The 20,671-nt window shown below is 36.5% G+C and overlaps 1 protein-coding gene across 2 annotated transcripts in view; it reads left to right on the top strand.

The window, feature by feature from the left end:
* The window catches only part of TAF3 (TATA-box binding protein associated factor 3), a 169,062-nt gene that overhangs the window by 121,324 nt on the left and 27,067 nt on the right, over positions 1-20,671 (top strand). For both annotated transcript variants that reach the window (XM_037150377.2, XM_053665795.1), the window contains exons 3-4: positions 1,352-3,180; positions 12,502-12,584. In XM_037150377.2, coding sequence (XP_037006272.2) covers positions 1,352-3,180; positions 12,502-12,584 — 1,912 coding nt within the window. The remainder of the gene's footprint in view (positions 1-1,351; positions 3,181-12,501; positions 12,585-20,671) is intronic.

A 20,671-nucleotide genomic window follows, 5' to 3' on the forward strand; every position in this document is an offset into this window, starting at 1 on the left:
CTTGTCACCTCTCCATTAGTATGTTACCTCCCATCCATCGTATGTGTTCTTGCCACAGTAATTTTGCTAACTTATACCCTCGTTATTCTCTCTTGCCTAAAAATCTTCACTAAGTCCAAACTCAGTAGAGTAAAGATTATGTTTGTTTTTCGGGAATTCAAAACTTCTAGAATCTAGATATAACTTTAGTAAACTTACTTTCTGTTATTCCCAATCTTATACCAAACTTTCCAAACAAATTATCCCCTGGTTCCTACACACTTCCTGTGTTACACCTCCATCTCTTTGTCATCTGTTCCTGCACTTCGTCATTCCCAACCACCAAAAATTGAAAATGCTACATAATTAGTAGAAATCTTTGACATTGCTGTCATCTCTCCTTTGATTTACTGTAGCACTTTATCTGTGCTATGCTACTCCTCCTTTCCTATGTGCTATACACATACTCTGTGTCCTTTGCTAAAACTACAAGTTCTCTTGGGTCATGATTTATTTCTAATTTATTCCAGTAGCTCTTTCAGTCTTTATCATTGTGCGTTCTGCATGGTATATACTTAGTTAATAGGTGTAGAAAGAAATGATCCAATCTTACAGCAAATCAGTTAAGTAAGTAGGGCAAGTAACATTAGCCCCTTTTGAAAGGTCAGGAAAAAGGCTCAAAGAGGTTAAGAGATTGCCTCAGGCCTGTTGCTCTGCAGTGCCAGACTGCCAGTTGAAACACCGTCTCTCTAATACCACAGCCAGTGTGTATTCACTGCACCACACTGCCGCTCAAAGTGGCCAACATCAAGCAAGTAAAATAGAAGACAAGTGGTATATAAATTGTGTCCAAATTGGAGGTTTGCATTTCCAAAATCTAAAAATTAAAATTTGTTACAAAGGCATAAAAACCGTATGCCTTTTGTCATTTCTGAGGAGAGTAGTCATGTAATAACCACTACCTTGAATTTTAGAAGGGTGTATGTATTATGTTTGTGTGTGTGTATGTGTGCACGAGAGGAAGAGGAAAAGAGAAAGATGGCATTTACTCAGGTTAGGAAAAGAATTAATAAAAGGGAGCAGATGACAATCGAGAAGTACTTAGCAAACTCTAGATTCTGAAAGCAGGACCAAACCATTTGAGAAGAAAACAATCATTTGTGTCTGCTTTCACTGACTGCCACCATTCACAGAATGAAGGCATGCAAACTTGGAAGATTTTTGAAAACATAATCACTTTATTCTCTGAACACTGTCAAGAATTTTTTCTAGAGATTACATCTGTTTTTTTTCTTTCCTAGAAATCATTACTTTCATTTGTTAGAATGTTTTTAAATATTCCAATAACACTTCTTTTCTCTTCCTTCACTAGAAGAAGAGGAGGAGCAGGTGCCCACTGACGGGGGGACATCAGCAGAAGCCATGCAGGTTCCCTTGGAAGAAGACGATGAACTGGAGGAGGAGGAAATTATTAATGATGAGAATTTCCTGAGTAAGAGACCGTTAGATAGTCCCGAAACTGAAGAAATGCCTGCCGTTAAGCGACCACGACTACTAAGCACTAAAGGAGACACCCTGGATGTAGTATTATTGGAAGCTCGGGAACCACTCAGTTCAATCAACACGCAAAAGATTCCACCCATGCTTTCTCCAGTCCACGTACAGGACAGTACAGACCTCGCACCTCTATCACCAGAGCCACCAATGTTAGCTCCAGTTGCAAAATCACAAATGCCAGCCGCAAAACCCCTAGAAACAAAGTCTTTTACACCTAAAACAAAGACTAAAACTAGTTCTCCAGGACAGAAGACTAAATCACCTAAAACGACTCAGTCACCAGCAATGGTCGGAAGTCCTATTCGGTCACCAAAAACTACATCCAAAGAAAAGAAATCCCCTGGACGTTCTAAGAGCCCCAAAAGCCCCAAGAGTCCTAAGGTTATAACCCACATTCCCCAAGTACCTATCAGACCTGAAACACCAAATAGGACTCCTTCAGCTACAATAAGTGAAAAAATTAGTAAAGAGACCTTTCAAGTAAAACAAATACAAATGCCGCCTGAGGCCGGGAAGCTGAACAATGAGAACCTGCCCAGGAAGCCTGTTGTGATGGACAAAACAATTGATGACTCTATTGACGCTGTGATTGCGCGGGCTTGTGCCGAGCGAGAGCCAGACCCTTTCGAGTTTTCTTCTGGATCAGAATCAGAAGGAGACATTTTTACCAGCCCTAAGAGAATTTCAGGTTCAGAATGTATAACTCCAAGAGCTTCCACTTCCTTGAACAATTTCACTAAGTCAGGATCCACTCCTCTGCCTCTTTCAGGTGGAACGTCAAGTTCTGATAATTCCTGGACAATGGATGCCTCCATTGATGAGGTTGTACGGAAAGCAAAAATGGGAACTGCTTCCAATGTGCCCCCCAGCTTTCCTTACCTCTCCTCTCCTTCAGTCTCTCCCCCCACACCCGAACCTCTGCACAAGCTGTATGAAGAGAAAACCAAACTGCCTTCCTCAGTGGATGTCAAAAAGAAGTTGAAAAAGGAACTGAAGACCAAAATGAAAAAGAAAGAGAAGCAGAGGGATAGGGAGCGGGAAAGAGACAAAAGCAAGGACAAGAGTAAAGAGAAGGACAAGGTTAAAGAGAAAGAAAGAGAAAAGGAGGCCGGCAAGGAAACCAAGTACCCATGGAAGGAATTCCTGAAAGATGACGAATCAGATCCCTATAAGTTTAAAATGAAAGAATTTGAAGAGGTTGATTCCAAAGTGAGATTGAAAGATGGACTTGTGAGAAAGGAGAAAGAGAAGCATAAAGATAAGAAGAAAGATAGAGAAAAAGGCAAAAAAGATAAAGATAAGCGGGACAAAGACAAAGTTAAAGATAAGGGTCGTGAGGAGAAGGTGAAAGTAGCACCGGCCCCCCTGGTGCTGCCACCCAAGGACATCGCTCTGCCCCTGTTCAGCCCCGCGGCGGCCGTGAGGATCCCGGCCATGCTGCCCTCTTTGTCGCCCATGCTTCCTGAAAAACTGTTTGAAGAGAAAGAGAAACCTAAGGAGAAAGAAAGGAAAAAGGACAGAAAGGAGAAGAAGAAAAAGAAAGAGAAAGAAAAGGAAAAGGAGAAGAAAGAGAAGGAAAGGGAAAAAGAGAAGAGAGAGAGAGAGAAGAGGGAAAAAGAAAAGGAGAAACACAAGCATGAAAAAGTAAGCAGTTTCTCATTTTTGGCACTGTCTGAACAAAGTGCTATTGAAAAATACAGGTAAACAAAGCCAGCCATTATATCTTTGTTTTGTATGCAAATTACCCATAACGACACTGGAAATATGTTTGTAATGGGGTTACAAAATTTAATTCTAATTCTAAAACCCATAAACTTGTAATCAAGCCCCCTATGTACTGGAAAGTGTTAAAAATTCATGGCCTTAGAGGACTCTAATTACAAACTATAAACTCTATTAACTGTACTAATCTCTGGCATTTTTCTAATCTGTAACCTTAAGCTGTGAATAATATTTTTATAATAATTGTCCACTACATACTATTTTGTACCCAAATATTAAATACTCAAAAAAGAGAGCATTCATTTTTCTAAAAGCATGCAAAACTACACCACTACTTTAAGAGGATACTAAGGCTCAAGGAGTCCTTCCTTACTCACTGATTTTTTTTTTTTATGAGCCATTTAATATGATTAGAACATGTCTCTTAGTATCTAGGCTGACCTACCAGCCTGAATGATGAACAAAATATAATTCCAAATATTTTACAATGTAAATAAACCAGGTTATATAGAATACAGCCAAAGAAACTGATATGTACCCTGTCATTTTATAGAAACTAGGACCTCAGTCCTTTGGCCTCAAGATATGACCTCTGCTTTAATGGGTGTGCTCCTCAGTCCCTGGTTCTCTGGATTACAGTCTAACTTTGTTCATAAGGGTCTGACCATTCATCGTGCCATACACTCAGGTGCTCAGAGATGCTGTCCCCGCCCTGTCGCAGGAAACCTCCCTGAGGATGACTACAGAATAATACCCGGTGGTTTTCTCCACATAACGAAGTATGATATATTTGACCTATAGCAGGTCTATTACCAACACCTTTACAATGTTTTTTATTTTGATGTTACTTAGAGGAATTAGTTTAGCTGACAGGAAGTGATGGCAACTCACATTTTTCTGCCTAACTTATCTCTAATAAATAGCTCTTGGCTATTCTAAAATGTAAAGTAGTAGAATGGAAATTCTGATATTAATAATTGAACATTGTCAAGTTAACAAGACACAGAAATTCAACTTTTATTTCCACTTAAAAATTATTTTATCATGTTATCTTTATGTAGTATCTGACCCTTCCACATTCCTCTGTTCTTCTCCTAACATACTTGTGACATAGGTGCAGCAGGTATTGTTATTAACATTTGTCAGTGAGAAACTGAGCCTGAGTGACTTGTCCAATTCAAAGTCACGCAACCAGCAAGAGCCAGGTCATGTGCATGCACAGACATATACCTCACATTTCAGAACGTTTACTACTAGAGATCTTGCCTGGCAGCGATTAGCCCCTTATTCACCACGTACCTGGTAATTTGGCAGCTGAGCCCTCACCAAATCAAATAGGATACTGTTGCTTTCATCACCATCTTAACCTTGGAAAGTCAGTGGCGTGGTTTCAACTGCCATTATGAATTTGAGTCAAGCCCATCAGATTGGATTTGTAACAACAGCAGTCCGTACCTTTTTTCAGCATCTGCCTGACTTTGGGAAAGGAAAGTCAGGCTGCCTTGTTTGGAGGCAAAGGCTCAGTTACGGATTGCAGAGATTTGAGCTGACAGAGGCCTACCCATCCTTATATCAGTTTTGATGGGTTATGGATCAGATGAGTGGCATCTCCACTATCTTATAAGATATTTAAAGTCCACTATCTTATAAGATATTTAAAAATAATAAACAGTATTGTCTATGGAGTTAAACTTGAATTCAAATCTTATTTAGCTGTGCGAAATTGGGCAAGTTACTTTTGGAAGGATTAAATGAGAAAACATCTGAGGTGCGGTTAGTACTCCATCTGGCACATAAGTAATGCTCAGTAAATGGGAGGTGATGGTGGTGGCGAGTACTATTACTCCATTCCGAATCAATCCCTGAAAGGTAGAAATCCAGAATTTGCTACTTCACTGGACTGTACTAGCTAACTTATATATGATGGGGGTGAGTCAGCTATGGTTACAGTGTTTAAAAAATATTTCTGCTTCCTGGGCATGCTTTTAAACTTTAGCTCTTTATGCAGATAGGAAAGGATAAAAACTAGTGAAACCCATGGAAATGCCATTGACAAGGAGTAGAAATTGAGATATTAACTTAAACGCTGACTTCTTTTTCAACGTCATTTAATCCCCCTCAAGCCATATGAGTTCATGAAAGTAGACTTGAAATTGGGTTACATGTGGTCTAAGAAATATCTTACATATTCACAGAAGAAAGAAAACAAGGGTAGAACAAAATGAAGGCTGTCTAAGCCGCCCCACAAAAGTGTCTCCCACGACAAGGATGAGGTCCATCAGTCTCGTCTTCTCATCACAGCCAGCCCGCAGTAGTAGCTCCCATGGACATGGATCCAGAACAGCAAGCAAGGGCGTTGTTTTAATGGAAGGAAATAGTCTTTTATGTAGTTAGTTTACCTGCCTGTAAAGTTTCTACCATATACACCCGCATGTTTCAATATAAGAACAATAAATATATTAATCAAGTGGCGGTCTGCAAGGCAGGTAGAAGGAGCCAAGGGCTTTGAAACCCAGCAGACTTGAGAGAAGATCCAGGACAGGTTTTTTAGTTTCTTTAATCCTTGGGTTTTTAGTTTCTTTAAAGTAGGAATATGATAATCACACTTCTTTAAAAATAGCAAAAGAGTAACAGTTAACATTTATGAGTAATTACTATATACTAATCACCGTGTATAAGTTTAATTCCTTATCACAGCTCTATAAGGTAGTTACTATAATTATTATCGCTTTAAGATGAGAAATGAAGGCTTCATAGAGAGATTAATAAACCTGCCCAAGATCACACACATAGTAAATGATTTAACAGGAGCCACAGTTTCAGCCCAGGCCATCAGATTCTATAATTGATGTTCCTAATCACTGTACTTTCCTAATTGAATTAAAATGGATTAAGAGAAATGATGTTTGCAAAGTATCTGGCTCAATGATGCACCATCAGAAAGAAAAACCTTTTTTTCTAGTAATGGTAATAATACAAGGTATGGTGATCTGTGCACAATCTTTTAGTTTCCCTTTATGGGCCATAATATGCTCACCTTTTTACAATAGACTCAAACCAGCTTTTTATGGAAAACATATTCAGAGCAATTATGTGGAGCAGTCACAAACACACCCATAACTGCATAGCAAGTGATAAACCCAACAGCACATGTCAGAGCAGTTTAAAATTTTTTGTTTCCATTTGTGTCAATGTGTGCATTGCACGACCTAGATTATTACTCTTAGTATTTTAAGTATTTGTTTGGAATGAGGATCACTGTGAAAAAATAAAATCTCATTATTTATGTTAGTGGAATTGAGCACTTATACCTATAACTTTATATAGAAGATAAGCCAAAATTTATCTGTCAAACTGGAAATGTTTTTGTGCTCTTATTTGAGTATGATCTAAGAAGTCATTGTTCAGAGTTCTACCCCCAGAACAATGATGTCACAATCTGTGCATAAATAGGCCCAGTCCTGACTCAGAGAGTCTTGGCAGTCAGACTGACTTGGATCTACCATGTATTAGAGATTCACCAGTCTCTCCTGACCTCTCTGATCCTCTGCTCCCTCCCCTCTACCTCCTGCCTCCTATGCAGTACTGGGAAACAACAACATCATCATAAAGTATGATTTACTTTTGCTTAAAAACAGTAGTTTCATATCTTCTCTACGAATATTTTGGCTTAAAAGGCCACTTTCTCAGCCTTTTCATTTAAAAAAAGGAATTTGTGTCATTTAAGATGAGTAAATGACTATGATAATTTAGAATTTTCTTACAACTAACCAGTAATATTGATAATCAACCCACAAGTGATTGGATTTGCTTATGTTGGAAAGCTCATTAGTTCTGTAAAGGATTCCCAAGTTTTTATCCTTACAATTAATGAATTCTTTTATTTGAGCTAACATTAGCTATTGAATGAACTAACTCAGTAAATTATATCTAGCAGCTGAGTTTGTACACTCGGTACTTGCCAGAAATTAATTCTCCCAAGAGTTCTGAGGGTTTGGTGCTGTTTCTTCTGTGTTATCGTGGAGAAAAACAGAAAGGTTAAGTAACTTGGTGCAGCTCATGAGTGGAAGAACTGTGGCTTGACCCAGTTTTGTCCAAACTAAGCCCTTGTTCTTTATTATCCAAAATGGCTTTCTCAAACCAGGCACCTCTGATGGAAGCTGGTGTGAGGAATAAGCATGGTTTCATGCGTTTCGAGTGTGCTGACATTATGCCTTTAGAAAACTTCAATCTCTGAAGAGATCTTAGAGACCTTCTGTTTGACATATTTGAAAGGACAGTAGAGGTCCTTGAAGCTTTAATGACTTCAGTAATCAAACAATTAAAATGTTGAATATTTCTTTACTCTTTCCCCAAATGCCATAGTGTTTATCCCCAAATAACCTCTATTGAATTTAAACAATTTGTTCTTTAGAGAATGGTAAAATAGTTTTACTGTTTCATGCCTTTAACAAAAGGTTGTCACTATTTTCCCTTCTATTTGAAGTAACATCTCTTTCCAGTCTTTTCTCATCAGCTCTTATAATTAACTAGTGAAATGAAGGGTCTTGGTAAATAAAATAACCCAGTAAAAAGGGGGAAATATTCTCTTCCTGTGTCTTACAACTGTCTGTTCCAAGAGGAAACCAGTAACTAATGTTTAAATGGCTGTGTTTGAATTTATAGAAATTTACCAAAGGCCATCTTTGTGTCAATGAACTCGGAGTACCTAACGAAGCCTGAGTTCTGTTTCATTTGTCCTTGCTGGATTCCACTCGTTGTAATTGACCACAACTGTAGATCTCCTTCTGACTGTCTAGTGTTTTAAACAGTGTATCAGTGTTTAGTTAGACTATGTTTCCAAATGAAAATAATATAAAGACCGAAATTGCTAAGAGAGACAGGAAAGTGGTTACCAGCGTCATAGTTCAGCATCCAAAATGTTAGCTTTATTAAATTTGGCTTTCTTCATTACTATTTCTGTGTATTATTCTGACATACTGGCATAGATGGGAATCTGAACGAGGGCTGGCTACACTAGGTGACACCCTACATAGCACACGTGTTTAGGGCTTTTTTTAATGAAAGAAGTTTAACATTAAAAAAAATAGAAAATAAAAACTTGGCCAGATTATATTGACAAAGCTTCCCATTACCTTTGCAGAAAGTCCCTGTCAGGCGATAAACTTTAAAGCTGGAATGCATGAAAGAGTTCCAAGATAGAATTTAAATTTAAACTGATTCTTTATAGATAAGCTTTTTAAAAATCCACCTCTTTGCTTCAAGTAAGGATTTTAAAAATAAATTTCCCCTTTAAATCTCTTGAGCGATTTTCATTTTTTGCAAGGCCGCACTGCTGGTGTCCTGGAAAAATGGAGAGTTAGGGCTTTATCAGTTGGTGCCCCGAGGTATGTGGCAAAGAAGCTAAATCCTTAAAGATTAGCAAAAAAAAATGCAGCACATGGCAATAAGGGGCTTATATGACTACTAGTATTAGTTCAGGTGAAAGAAGTATTGCTTATACATAAAACTGGACAAATCCACTGACAATGTATTTTTAGTTAGCTACAAAGGAGTCTTATATTACTGGACTTTGCCTCTTTGGTGAATTGGGAAGCTCAGTAATCCACTGTAAATGCTCTTCTGCGCGCCCCAATTCTCAGCATCGCTCTAAAGTGCTGTTCTTTTATTTTAACCCTTAGAAGTTCATGTTCCCAGATTTTGGTTTTGTGCCATTTCAAGATGGCATTAGTCATATTGTTTAAGTAACTCAAGTAATTGTCATTTAGTTTGTTGATTTCTGGGAAGGACACATTAGATATGATTGTAGAAAACATTTCCTTATTCTGGTAGGTGTTTGGATAAAGTTAATAAAATTTTCTAAGAAACTTTTAATTAGAAATTGTACTTTCTAAATATTATTAGCATCTTTATTAATCGTTTTCAACACTTGCTTGAATTTTAAGTTAAATCTGATTTAGCTTCTTTAAGAATGAAATTAAGGTATCCAAATATTTTTAAGTAGGATGACAAAATGTTCTGGTTTGCTTGGGACAGTCCAGTTTCCATCTGTTAACTAAATAATAGCGCCCATTTTCACTCTCAAAGGTGTCTTCATTTGAGTGATGTGGCGGTCATGCTCATTACAGTAAAACTATGAGATGAGGTACAGGTTTACTAAACATGTCTCATCTTCAGGGCACATTTATACCATTTTTAATTTGACTTATAAAGTGTATCTCCATTTGTGTTTGCTAATTTTCTCATAGAGTATCATTTAACATTTTTATAGTAGGTCATAAATAGACCATATCCAGATTCTTTTGCCTTGTCAAGCCATTTAAGACAGCATCAGTTTAGTTGAGTGGAAGTAAGATCAAAATTAATCTCAATTTTCATATAAGACTAGTTAGCCTTCGATTATAAGAACGTGTATAGGTTTTTTAACCAACCCTAGCCATCTCACAAGTATATGTCATTCATCATAAAAGACACTGCCAGAATATGAACAGCTCAGTGGAAGACATCAGAAGTACCAGAAAAAGGACTCAAGGTGTATGGCAGAGTCAGGGAGCTGGATGGTAGAGCAAGGGATAAGTTTGGTGTCAGGAACCCTGGGTTTAGATCATTTGATTACCAGCCTTACAACTCTGGCAGACCACTTAGTCGTTTTGAACCCTCAGTGTGTGGAGATAATAATACTTTCCACGCCTACCTTATAGAGTTGTGAGAGTTAAATGGGATCATGTGCATGGGATGTACTTTGTGAAGTGCTATAGAAGTATAAGTTATAATTATTGTGTACTATGGTAATAGAAATGGACCAAAGTGCAATTTGAAACATAGTAAAGGAAAAATTTTAAGAGTAGGGCAGCAAACAGCTTTTTAAAAATTAAAGCTTAAGAAAATGATATAATACTGTGTTGGACTGAAGAAATGAGGAATATTACTCTCAATACCTCATCACTTATGAGTATGTGACCCTAAATTTTTTTAGAATTGAAGAAATCTAGGAACTTTATAAAATTTCATTCTTTGAATAAAAAAAAAACATTCAATCCTAGTTTTGCTATTTGTGTGATATTAGAATGGAAAAGGCAAAGGAAATGGAAAAGAAAGGAAAATGGTTACTACGTAAATAATCCATTTCCTTGTAAAATAGAAACCAAAACATGTACCCCATTTGTTTGTTTAAAAACTTTAATGAGAACATCTGAAAAATAACCACAGTGCCTGGCAAGTAGTACGTGGTTTATAAATGTTTACTTTGAATATATTTGTTTCTTCTCCCAAAGATCACACAGAAAGGTGAGAAAAAAATACAGAAGCCTTAATAGTTTACAAAGTATAGTGAACCATTGGTTTTCTGATTGGTAAGATATGGAACGTTTTGTGGAGGAAAAAACAGAAAGTGAATGTAAACCCTAGCTGGTTACACTTGGATCTTGCTCTGCCCCCATCCCAGTGACCCTTGATTCCTGAGGACCTTGAGAAAACCACTGGACTAGACTGTCCAAAGAACTGGGCAAGTGAAGGAGCCATCTGCTGAAAGTGAGACCATCAAGAGGAATAGGTTTTTGTGAGAAAGTTGATAAGTTAAAGTTTAGATGTGATGAGATGAAGAACACATAGGATATTTAGTTGAAAATGTTCAGTAGGCAACATTATATTTTGGTCTTAGATTCATCAGTGCTAGTCTAAAGCAGGGAAGAGTTTGAAGACCTGGCATATTTAAAACCTATGATTAAAACCATGGATATGATGGAGATCACTAAAAAAACTGTGGAATGACAAGAGGAAAGGACCAAGTAGAGTCAGGCACAAGTAGAGGACTTTTAAAAGAGAAGGGGGAAGAGCGATAAGATCTACAGTGGAAAAACACACTGGCACATTAGGAAATAATTAGTGTCTAGAAAGAGTGGTTTTAATGGTATTGTTGGTGCTGAAAGTAGATTGGAGTGGGCTGAGGAGTCAGTGAATTGGAAACTAAGAACCGGGAGAAGTTGTTAGCTAGAGACTGAAGAGAAGGCAATTAAAAAGTAAAGATAGAGTTAAGCATATGTAAAAGCTAGATAAAAATAATGAAACTGAGAAGTTGAAAATGCTATAAATAAATAAGGTAATCGATGGAGGAAGTTTCTTTGGAAGACAAAAGAAAATGGGCTGTAGCGTAGTTGTGGGGGTAGTTGGTAGGGAATTGAAGGAGTTCCCCTTCCTATTGGTCAAAGTCAGTTCTTGATGTAGCAATGGATTAAAATTGAACTTTAAAAAGGGATAGGTTTATGTACAATATATTAGTTATATGATATAGTCTATTGATTATGTTACTACAGTCATTCTGCTGTTAGAACCACCAAATTACTTCGTTATGACTGAATTCTTGAGCTTGCAACTAGTAAGTAGCACAGTGACAAGCAGTGTGTATAGTAGAACCTGAGGCCAGGGATATTGAACTCTTGGCAGTGCCTAGGACAGTTTCATTCAAAGAACTGTCCGACAAAAAAAGGCAATAAAACCTTTATTGAATGACCGATAGAGATGATAATTTGGAATTCTAAAGCTTTTGTTCAGTTTGTTCATTCAAAATAATACATCATAGGACCTTCAAATAAAAAATTGTGAAGAATCCTTTAATATCATACTTAATTTGTATACTACTTTTCTATTAGTGAGAATATTTCAGATATTTGTGAAATCTTGAAGTTCAACAGTTGCCTTTACCAAAACTCCAAAAATTGAACAGTTTAATGCTGTAAATTATACTTGGTGTTTCAGCTTTCCTATATGATGATGCCAACTTCAGATGTTTTTAATGTTTTTCAAGTCCTATATATATAGATGCCTTTTATCTTATAGTAGAAATATCATTGCATTTTTTTCTACTCATGGTAGGTCTGGCAACTACTTAAATACTCCACCAAATGGTTTGGATAACAATTTTTGTTTAAAAAAATTCTAACAGTAAAATGCAAGAAATTAACTAAAACTAAGAAAATACAGAGTAAATTGCCAACATTTACACAAAGTGATTAAAGTTTGTAGAATTTCGCATGATGCCAGGTGGGCTTCAGCTGTTGAAAAACTAAAACATCGACTATCCCAGATTATCTTTGCATCTAGCATGTTAGCCAAATTGGAGGCTTGCACCTGCTTGTCAGCTGGGTGGAGGTGAGGAAGTAGGAAAAGAGGTAAGGAGTTACTTTTGTTGAAAAATGTATATATGTACATATATATATTTAACACTTAATGTCCTAACTTCACCAGATAAAAGTGGAGCCCGTTGTTCCAGCCCCGAGTCCGGTCATCCCCAGGTTGACGCTCCGAGTTGGTGCCGGCCAAGACAAGATGTAAGTTTAAATGTTTTGAATTGGAGTGAGGTAATTTCACCTGAACCTTTTCTGCTCTTCCCTAATGAATTTAGAACCCTACGAACCTTTTCCAGGTACGAACATATAGGGTCAAACTTTATTTTGAGAATTCTTCATTTTCAAGTTTTTACTGCTTCCTTGAGATTAAATGCATATTGCTTTATTTAACATTTAGGATCCTTTCATTCCTTGTTCTTTCTCTTTCTCTTTTCTTTTCTTTTAAAGACTAGCACATGGCATTGTTTCTGCCTAGTTTTTAAGGTTCTTATCTGAGAAAATAAGTGACTATGAATAGAACACTCTAACTGCCATAGTACACCCAGGAGGATGTAATGTTACACCTTCTCAAGTATGTATTGTCTGTCACCATATCAAAGAACGAGGTTCTCTGCTTGCCCAGATGGCACATGGCTTTCTTCTGTACCTAAAAAACAAAGACACTGCCAGAGGCCAGTGAAGCAGTATATGGTAGTAACAACTGAAGTCTCATCTGCTATTTTTTTAAAGAGCGAACTGGAAATGTAAACCCCATGTGTGCTGTTTGTCTGAATTTTCACAGAATCATATAACCCCTCCTTCTTTAAAATAAATTAGTTGTTTCTTTTATTCACTTTGGGGGTATGAACTAAGGCTGACGGTGCTCTTACATGATAATCTGATGATAAAACATTGATTTTTTTTTTGGTAAATCATGTTGAAATCATTGTTTTTATTCTAAAATCATGCTGTATATCATTTAAGTGAATTTCACAAGATAATTGTACAAGTTTACAACCTTATTTTTACCAGTAAGCCTGAAAATGAATTTGTGTACATTACAATCAAATATTGTGTAAAATAGAATACAGGCTTACAAGGCATTTATTTACTTTTCACTTAGTATTTAGTCATAAAAGAAAGTAGGGCCCGTGAATTTACTTAGTGGGTAGAATAGACCACAGAAAATATGCAGTGTTTTCTCGGGGGTTTATTCCATCTTAAAGTTTCTGTTTATTTTATGATGCTGCTTTTGTTAATTCCACATGTAATGCACTAAAAAAAGTTCAGTATCATGATGATGCACGGTAGTATAGAAGCAAAACATGGTCTTCTAGGAGAGTGTATACTCTTCTGAAGATTGTAAGAAGAAAATCCAGAGAGTTCATTCTTTTCTTACCTAAATTGTCTGCATAATTTCCACAATCCTCTTTAGGTGGTGTCAGAAGATGGTAGGTGGTACCATTGCTGAGAAGCTTAGACAGTATAAGAAAAATACTATAGATTTAAGTTTTTTTTCACCAGATAGTGTTATAACTGCTGTCCTCACTCTTACCAGCAGAAATTTAAGTAAATTTATTCTTAGTCATCAACCAGTAGAGGACAAAAGGCCAGTTAGCAAGGAGACCCAACCAAAGTAACTTTCTCATACTGTCTTCTTGGAAATTCTGTATTTAGGCTCATTTCTCTTAGGGGAAGATGTTCTTATTGTCTCTTGTCTACTACTTCATATTTATGCCTGTTATTTTCAGTAACTCACCATTAGTTAAGTTTTACTTCCACACAAAAGTTTGGCTTGTGCATTCCTTTTAGAGAAAGGTTTGTAAAAAAAGCATTGATGATGTTTGTCTAATCTAATCTTAAGCATCTGATTAACTTTTTCTCAATGAATCACTCATGCACCTAAGATGTTGGAAGATGTGAGAAACAGACCTTATTTCCAGTGGTAGGGAAATTATAATACCCAGATATTCTAGACAAATTGTCCACGAAAGTGTAACATTATATAACATACGAACTTTTAGATGTATAGGTACATAACCTCTATATTATATGAATAATAATCATTTGACCAGAGTCAGACTCAGGGAAGTACTTACAATAAGCAAAAGAATAAATTAAGTGAAATGTATTTTAAATTAAAATAAGTCAGAGCGTGGGCCTGGGAACCACATGTTCACAGTTTGATTCCCAGTCAGGGCACATGCCTGGGTTGCAGGCCAGTTCCCAGCAGGGGACTCACGATGGGCAACCCTACATTAATATTTCTCTCCCTCTCTCCTTCCCTTCCCCTCTAAAGCTAAATAAATAAAATCTTTTAAAATAAACAAATAAATAAATAATAAAAAGAAGCACCCTCTTTAAATAAATAAATAAGCCAGAGGGAAAAGCGACCCACATAGTAATAGGAATTCACATAGTAGTAGGATGTTATGTAACTTAGAGTTTTGTTTGTTTGTTTTCCTCAATCATGGGTTAGTAAATTATGACATGGGCCAAATTCATTTCACTGCCTGTTTTTGTATGGCTCGCAAGCTAAGAATAGTTGAAAAAATTTAAAGAATAATATTTTATGACACATGAAAATTACATGACATTCAAAATAATCTCTTATTGTTGTAGCATAAGGACACATGGCTTATTCCGTAGCAGTAATAATGGAAAGGAGGCAGTAGATTCATATAAATGTGCCTACCGTTCTTCAGTTTGTACCCACTTGGAAGTGTAATGAAGTTAAATTAATGAGCAGACTGGGATTCAAAAGGGGATTTGAATAGTCTGGGGGAGGGAGTAATTTATTGCTGAAAAACGGGCAAGGAGTAGAGGCTTTTGAAATTATAGGAAAAAGAAAAAGTTTTACAGGGTTCAAATTATACCCTCTCATTGAAAGATCTTTAAGACAATACTTAGTTTCTAAATCTTCTGCCCTTGATCAAGGAAAAGTACTTTGAGGTTAGATTATTTCCTGTGTTCTCTGTTTTGTTCCTTGAAGCAAGACAAGGGTACCTTGTTTTTGCCTTACTTTAAGTGCCTGGAAACTGTAATATAAAGAATCTATGGTGAGTCCAGTACCTACTCATGATGGTGTTAAAATTGAAAATGACTCTGCAAGGACCTGAAATTCCTTTAACCTGTCCCCCAGTAATGGATATTCAGTTCCACTTAGTCTGTATTGAAGATGAAACTAAAATACCAACCCTGAAGTTAACAATCTCAATACCTTTCAAGTCTGGTAGAGTAGTATGAATGGGAAGGAGCAACACATTCAAGTAAATTACTAACATAGATCTGAGCCTGGTCTCAAAATCAAGTAGGTTTCAGTGTGCTAAGGAAGAGCTGCCGGGGATTATGTTGATCAGAACTCTGAAGTCTCCGTTGGACTTGGTGACAGTACGGCGAATGTGCTGTCCACTGCTACAGTGGGGCGAGTGGCAACACGTTTGCCGTGTTATTTGTCATCCCAGTCTTCTCATTTTATTGAGTTAGTTAGTTATGTTCTTTTGAGCAAATCTAAGAAGAATGGGCTAATTTACAGCATTCATTCATTCATTTCTGTAAAGAAAATAGAGCAGAGTGAGGTGATGCAGTATCTTAGCAGCAGGAGCAGTTTGGATAGGGATGTCAAGACATGACAGAACAGGACCTATTCTCAAGTTAAATGTGAGGCTATATTTATTAAGCTCAAAATTCTACAAAAGGTCCTTTTCATTTAAAAAATTAAGTTTAGATATTGGTGAAGTATTAAAAAAATGTAAAGGTATATAAAGATTTGGGGGTGAATACTGGCAGGTAGAGCATTAAGCATTCCTCACCTCTTACAGTTCTCAAATGCCTCTTTAATACTGTGCTCCTGCTGGTACTGGGAGGGAGCTTTTGTTCTCTCTCTGTCCTCCTTCCCCTTTCCCTGTGGGCAGAGTGGCTCTTCTGCCTGCCGTGTCAGACTGGTGTGCTGGTCCTTTTGTTTTAGGACATTGCTGCTCTTATTCAGTGACCTCACCAGAGAGAGGGTAGTTAATTGTGACCCCCTAAACATACAGTAATTTTCAGTCATTTTTCCAATTAATATCTAGTAGTATATTTGATCAAGTGACACACAATCATTAATGACCCCTTTTTTTAGAACAATATGGTTATTGATAATAATTCTATATTTCTTTTGACTTAAAAGGTCACAATAGATAGTGTCTTTTGCAAATTTAACTTCTTTCCAAAATATACAAATTATGTTGAGATATTTTTCAGGGCTACTTTATTGCTGGCAATTAAAGTTTTTTTCTGCTAAAATTTTTATTTCTGGTGTTAACACAGCCACGACTATTATCAGATTTCTTACAATTTAGGGAATTTATAAATCAGACCTCTCTTAGCAGAGATGCTAAAGATGTGATGCTTTCCCTTTCATGTATATAATTCAGGTTTTTTGTTGCAGTTTATAGAGTGTAGCTCATTCCTGGGAAAGGGCTTTTTAATAGTTGAGATTTCTACATTATTTATATATATACAATGAAAATGCAAATGAAAACTTTGCTCATTAATCTTGAGAAACAGAAAGGTTTAATCTTTAAAAACATAAAATAATATTTGTTGTCTTTTTTGCAATTCAGACTTTGAGGGTTGACGCTTTTTGACAGAGCAGCTAGAAATAGAGAATAATCACAGGCAATTGAAGATAATTGTTTAAAATATTTTTAAGTAAAATAAGCATTTTATGTTCTAAAATGTAGCCAGAGTTCTCTAAAAGACATTTAACAGGATGAAACACATATAGTGGTATTTTAGTGAATAAGTTCTTTAGAGAAATAATAGCAAATGGTTTTTAAGCCACACTCTGAATTTCTCCTTTTGACTTTAAATGTTGTTTATTCATACATAACTTATTTCTAATGTGAACAAGTTTAGGATAGATCAAAGAGAAAACTTATAATAAAGTTAACAGAAATAGGAAACTAAGACCAAGGAGGGGGGAAAGAAGCAAATGATTCCTTATCAAATATGATTATGGCTTCCTAGCAATAAGGGCAAAAGTGATATACATTTTGGAAAAGGAATGTACCTTAGTTTCTCAGGAGCAACAGTGTTTTCCAAGGCACTAAATTTAAAACCTTTTTTCTGTATGGAACCAGATAGCAGCTTTTACAGCAGATACAAAGGCATTTTTCATTTGACTATTTCTTACACTCATCCCTAATCCAAGTTGAAGAGAACTCTGTAAATAAAGAGTCTTCTTGTCTCTAATTAAAATACTCTTTATTTTCTTTTTGTATTAGTTAAGGGTCTCGGATGCAAGTAATAAAAACCCAAATCAAACTAGCTTAAAAGAATAAAGGGTATATTTGACTTGAGGTGAGGCAGTACCCAGGTTCAAAAAATGTCATTAGGACTCTGCTCACTTTCTTTTTCTCGGTCCTTCCTCTCTGTGTTAGCAGAGATGGTCCAAGTCACTCAAGGCTGATACGGTTCTTCGTGCTCAATATCCCTGTCACCCCCACCCTCTTCACTGAATCCATTTTCAGTCTCCGTCAAAGACTCCAGCTAGGCAGCCTGGTTCATCAGCCCCTGTGGTAGGGGTAGGAAGAGATGGTAGGTTCCAGAAAGACAAGAGGACTCTGTCACCAGATTAAGGGATGAGAAGCAGGCAGAAACAACTGATTTTTGTTTTGTTTTATTTCATTCCATTTTATGAAAGTCTAATTTTGTATTTTTATTAAAGCATGCCAGAAAGGCAGAGCAAAGAAACTTGTTGGTTTAAAAAAATGATCTTTTATAAGTAAAGTTAAGGAACACTTCAAGGAAAAAAATTGAAAAGTGTTGATAGCTTTGCTTTGCCCTGGTTGACTTGCCTCTGATACTGAAACACTTCATAGGTATTTTGTCAATGTTAGAAGCTAATTAACAAGAAAAATGACCAAAATCATTTTAAGAATGACTATATTTAAAATCTGTGGTATTTTTAGTGCTAGTAAAAGATAATAACATTACAAATGAAATTTCCTAGCAACTGAACAACAATTCAACACTCAAACCCATACATCTCAGGGTTATGAGAGGGAGCAGATAGTAGAGGTTTTCTTACCCATCCTTCAGCCCTTTTCTTGTTTTTGTAGACGAGAAATCTCATTTTTACTGGCCTGAAGTTATGACGAAATCTCAAAGTTTAATCTCTGCTCTGGGCACATTGTAGTTTGTTCATTAACACAAAAGATGCAGTGTATTTAAGAGGAAAAAACAGAAAAACTGGCTTTAGGTTTTGGGAAATGCTTTTACTACACAGTAAAACAAGTGGAAAGATTATAATCAAAGCATTTCCATCTTTCTTGTAAACAATTACAGCAGGTCTTACACGGATGCCACATTAGAAGACTTGGGAAAATTTACTGGATTCCATTCTAATGCAATTAGAGCTAATTTTGTTCTTTAAATGAATAAAAGGTCAGCTAGTAAATCTAGCTTATCTTGAGTCCAGACTTCAATAAATTGTTTTATTTAATTTGTTGTAAAAGATCTTATCCTTAATGGGTCTAGGTCTTATTAGTTCACTTAGGTTTTAAAATATTTATGACCACCTTTTTAGATATGATTTGAATGATAGTTGGAAAGTTTCTCTCTGCAGTGTTATCAAGGCCCAAGATCACTAATTGAGTGAATATAGGAAGGTACTTAAGATTTGTTATCTAGAAAAAGCTGACGTGAACTTTCAGCATTTAAATATTCTTTAACCTGTGACAGGCAGAGATAATTTAGCTATGTCATGGTAACCTTTCGGATATTATCTGACTATAATTTCCCCTTAAGATCAAACTACTCACACTTCTAGTGTTTAAAAAGAATGTGTACCTACTGACAACACTTAGGCATTCTTATTATTACTGACAACCAAGTGGAAAATGTAAATCCTTTGCCCTCTGTTATTTCCTGTCATTTTATGGGGTTATAGTAATGTTCAAATACTTGTATCAAGACTTTGGAGACACAGTGTATTGTTTATTCTTCTTTATTCCCACTACTGCCTTCGTAGCTTATAAAATGGGCATTTTTGTCACCGCAGGATCTCTGTGATTTAGAATATTGCTGCTTTTAAAAATGTGGTTACCTAAGGCTCAGCACATGGGTTAAAGGATCTGTCACTGTGAACTGCACTGACTGGCTTGTCTGACTGACCCATCTGTTTGGATTTACTCTTTTGGATACCATAAGTGTACCTGTCCTCACAGCTTGTCTTCTAGGCTCCAAGAAGCACAGCATCCGTCCTTGCTTTCAGGATCAGCAGCTCCTCTTGCATCTTCCTTCACTCCCACCCTTTCTGCCTCCTCCCCCTACCAGGAGGTTCTTTCTCTTCGTTGTCTACTCTGTGTCTTCTTTTTTCTCATTCCTTCCTTTGGCCTTGCATTTGCCCGTCCTAGACCTTTTACCTTTACCACATCTTTCTGCCCCCGCTTTCAGGAGAGAAAGGTTATATAACTTCCTCCTCTCTTTCTGACTTCTCAAAACTTAAGCTTCATCTATACTTTCTTTCAATTTTTATTCTTAAACCCATTGCATTCTGCTTTCTGCCCTAGAAACTTTTCCGAAGCTTCTCTTTGAGGTCCTGGTCATGGTCATCCTTTCCGCTCTATTGGACATGTTGTGTACCCCAGCCCCTATTTGAAACTTTCTGTTCCCTATTTTTCTTGCTACTACACCCCTCGGATTCTTCTTATCGTTCCTTTTGTTTTTCTTTAATGGACTTCTTTTTCTTTCTCTTCTTGCCCTTGGTCCACTGCTCTGTTCTTTCTCTGTAAATTTTCTCATTCATTCTTTAGATTTAAAATTATGCAATGAGAATTCCCAAATCTATTTCCAGCTCACATTTCTCCCCAAAGATTCAGGCTAGTCTGCCCAGTTACCTGCTAGAAAGTTCTGAGTGTACAGTCCAGAGGCACCTCAAACATAGCATTTCCAAAACTGAACACGCCACTGTTTTTCCATTGCTATTCCTCTGCTTATGCTTTTTACCTCTTAATGATAAGACCAGAGCCTCCATTTTCAATAAATGTTATATGTTTCTTCCTTTTAATGCTGACTGTGGACTTTTATTCTAAAGAGAAGTACTTTCACAAAGATGTTACCTATAGTCTTTTGTGCCCTTTGGATAAAAATAATGTATAAAAAGTAAAAGGACTTTTCAGGACATATTTTGAACAGGTGCTAGTAAATGTTGAAGTAGTTGGCTTTGTTTCTTAATCCTTTTTTCTGATGATAAAAATAACACATGGTCAGATTTCTTTTTAAGAAAATATATAACTTAGAAAGGGAAAGGTGCCCTAAATCCT

Source organism: Artibeus jamaicensis, unplaced genomic scaffold (assembly GCF_021234435.1).
Source record: "Artibeus jamaicensis isolate MK-2021 breed Jamaican fruit bat unplaced genomic scaffold, CSHL_Jam_final contig_426, whole genome shotgun sequence".
Taxonomy (NCBI): domain Eukaryota; kingdom Metazoa; phylum Chordata; class Mammalia; order Chiroptera; family Phyllostomidae; genus Artibeus; species Artibeus jamaicensis.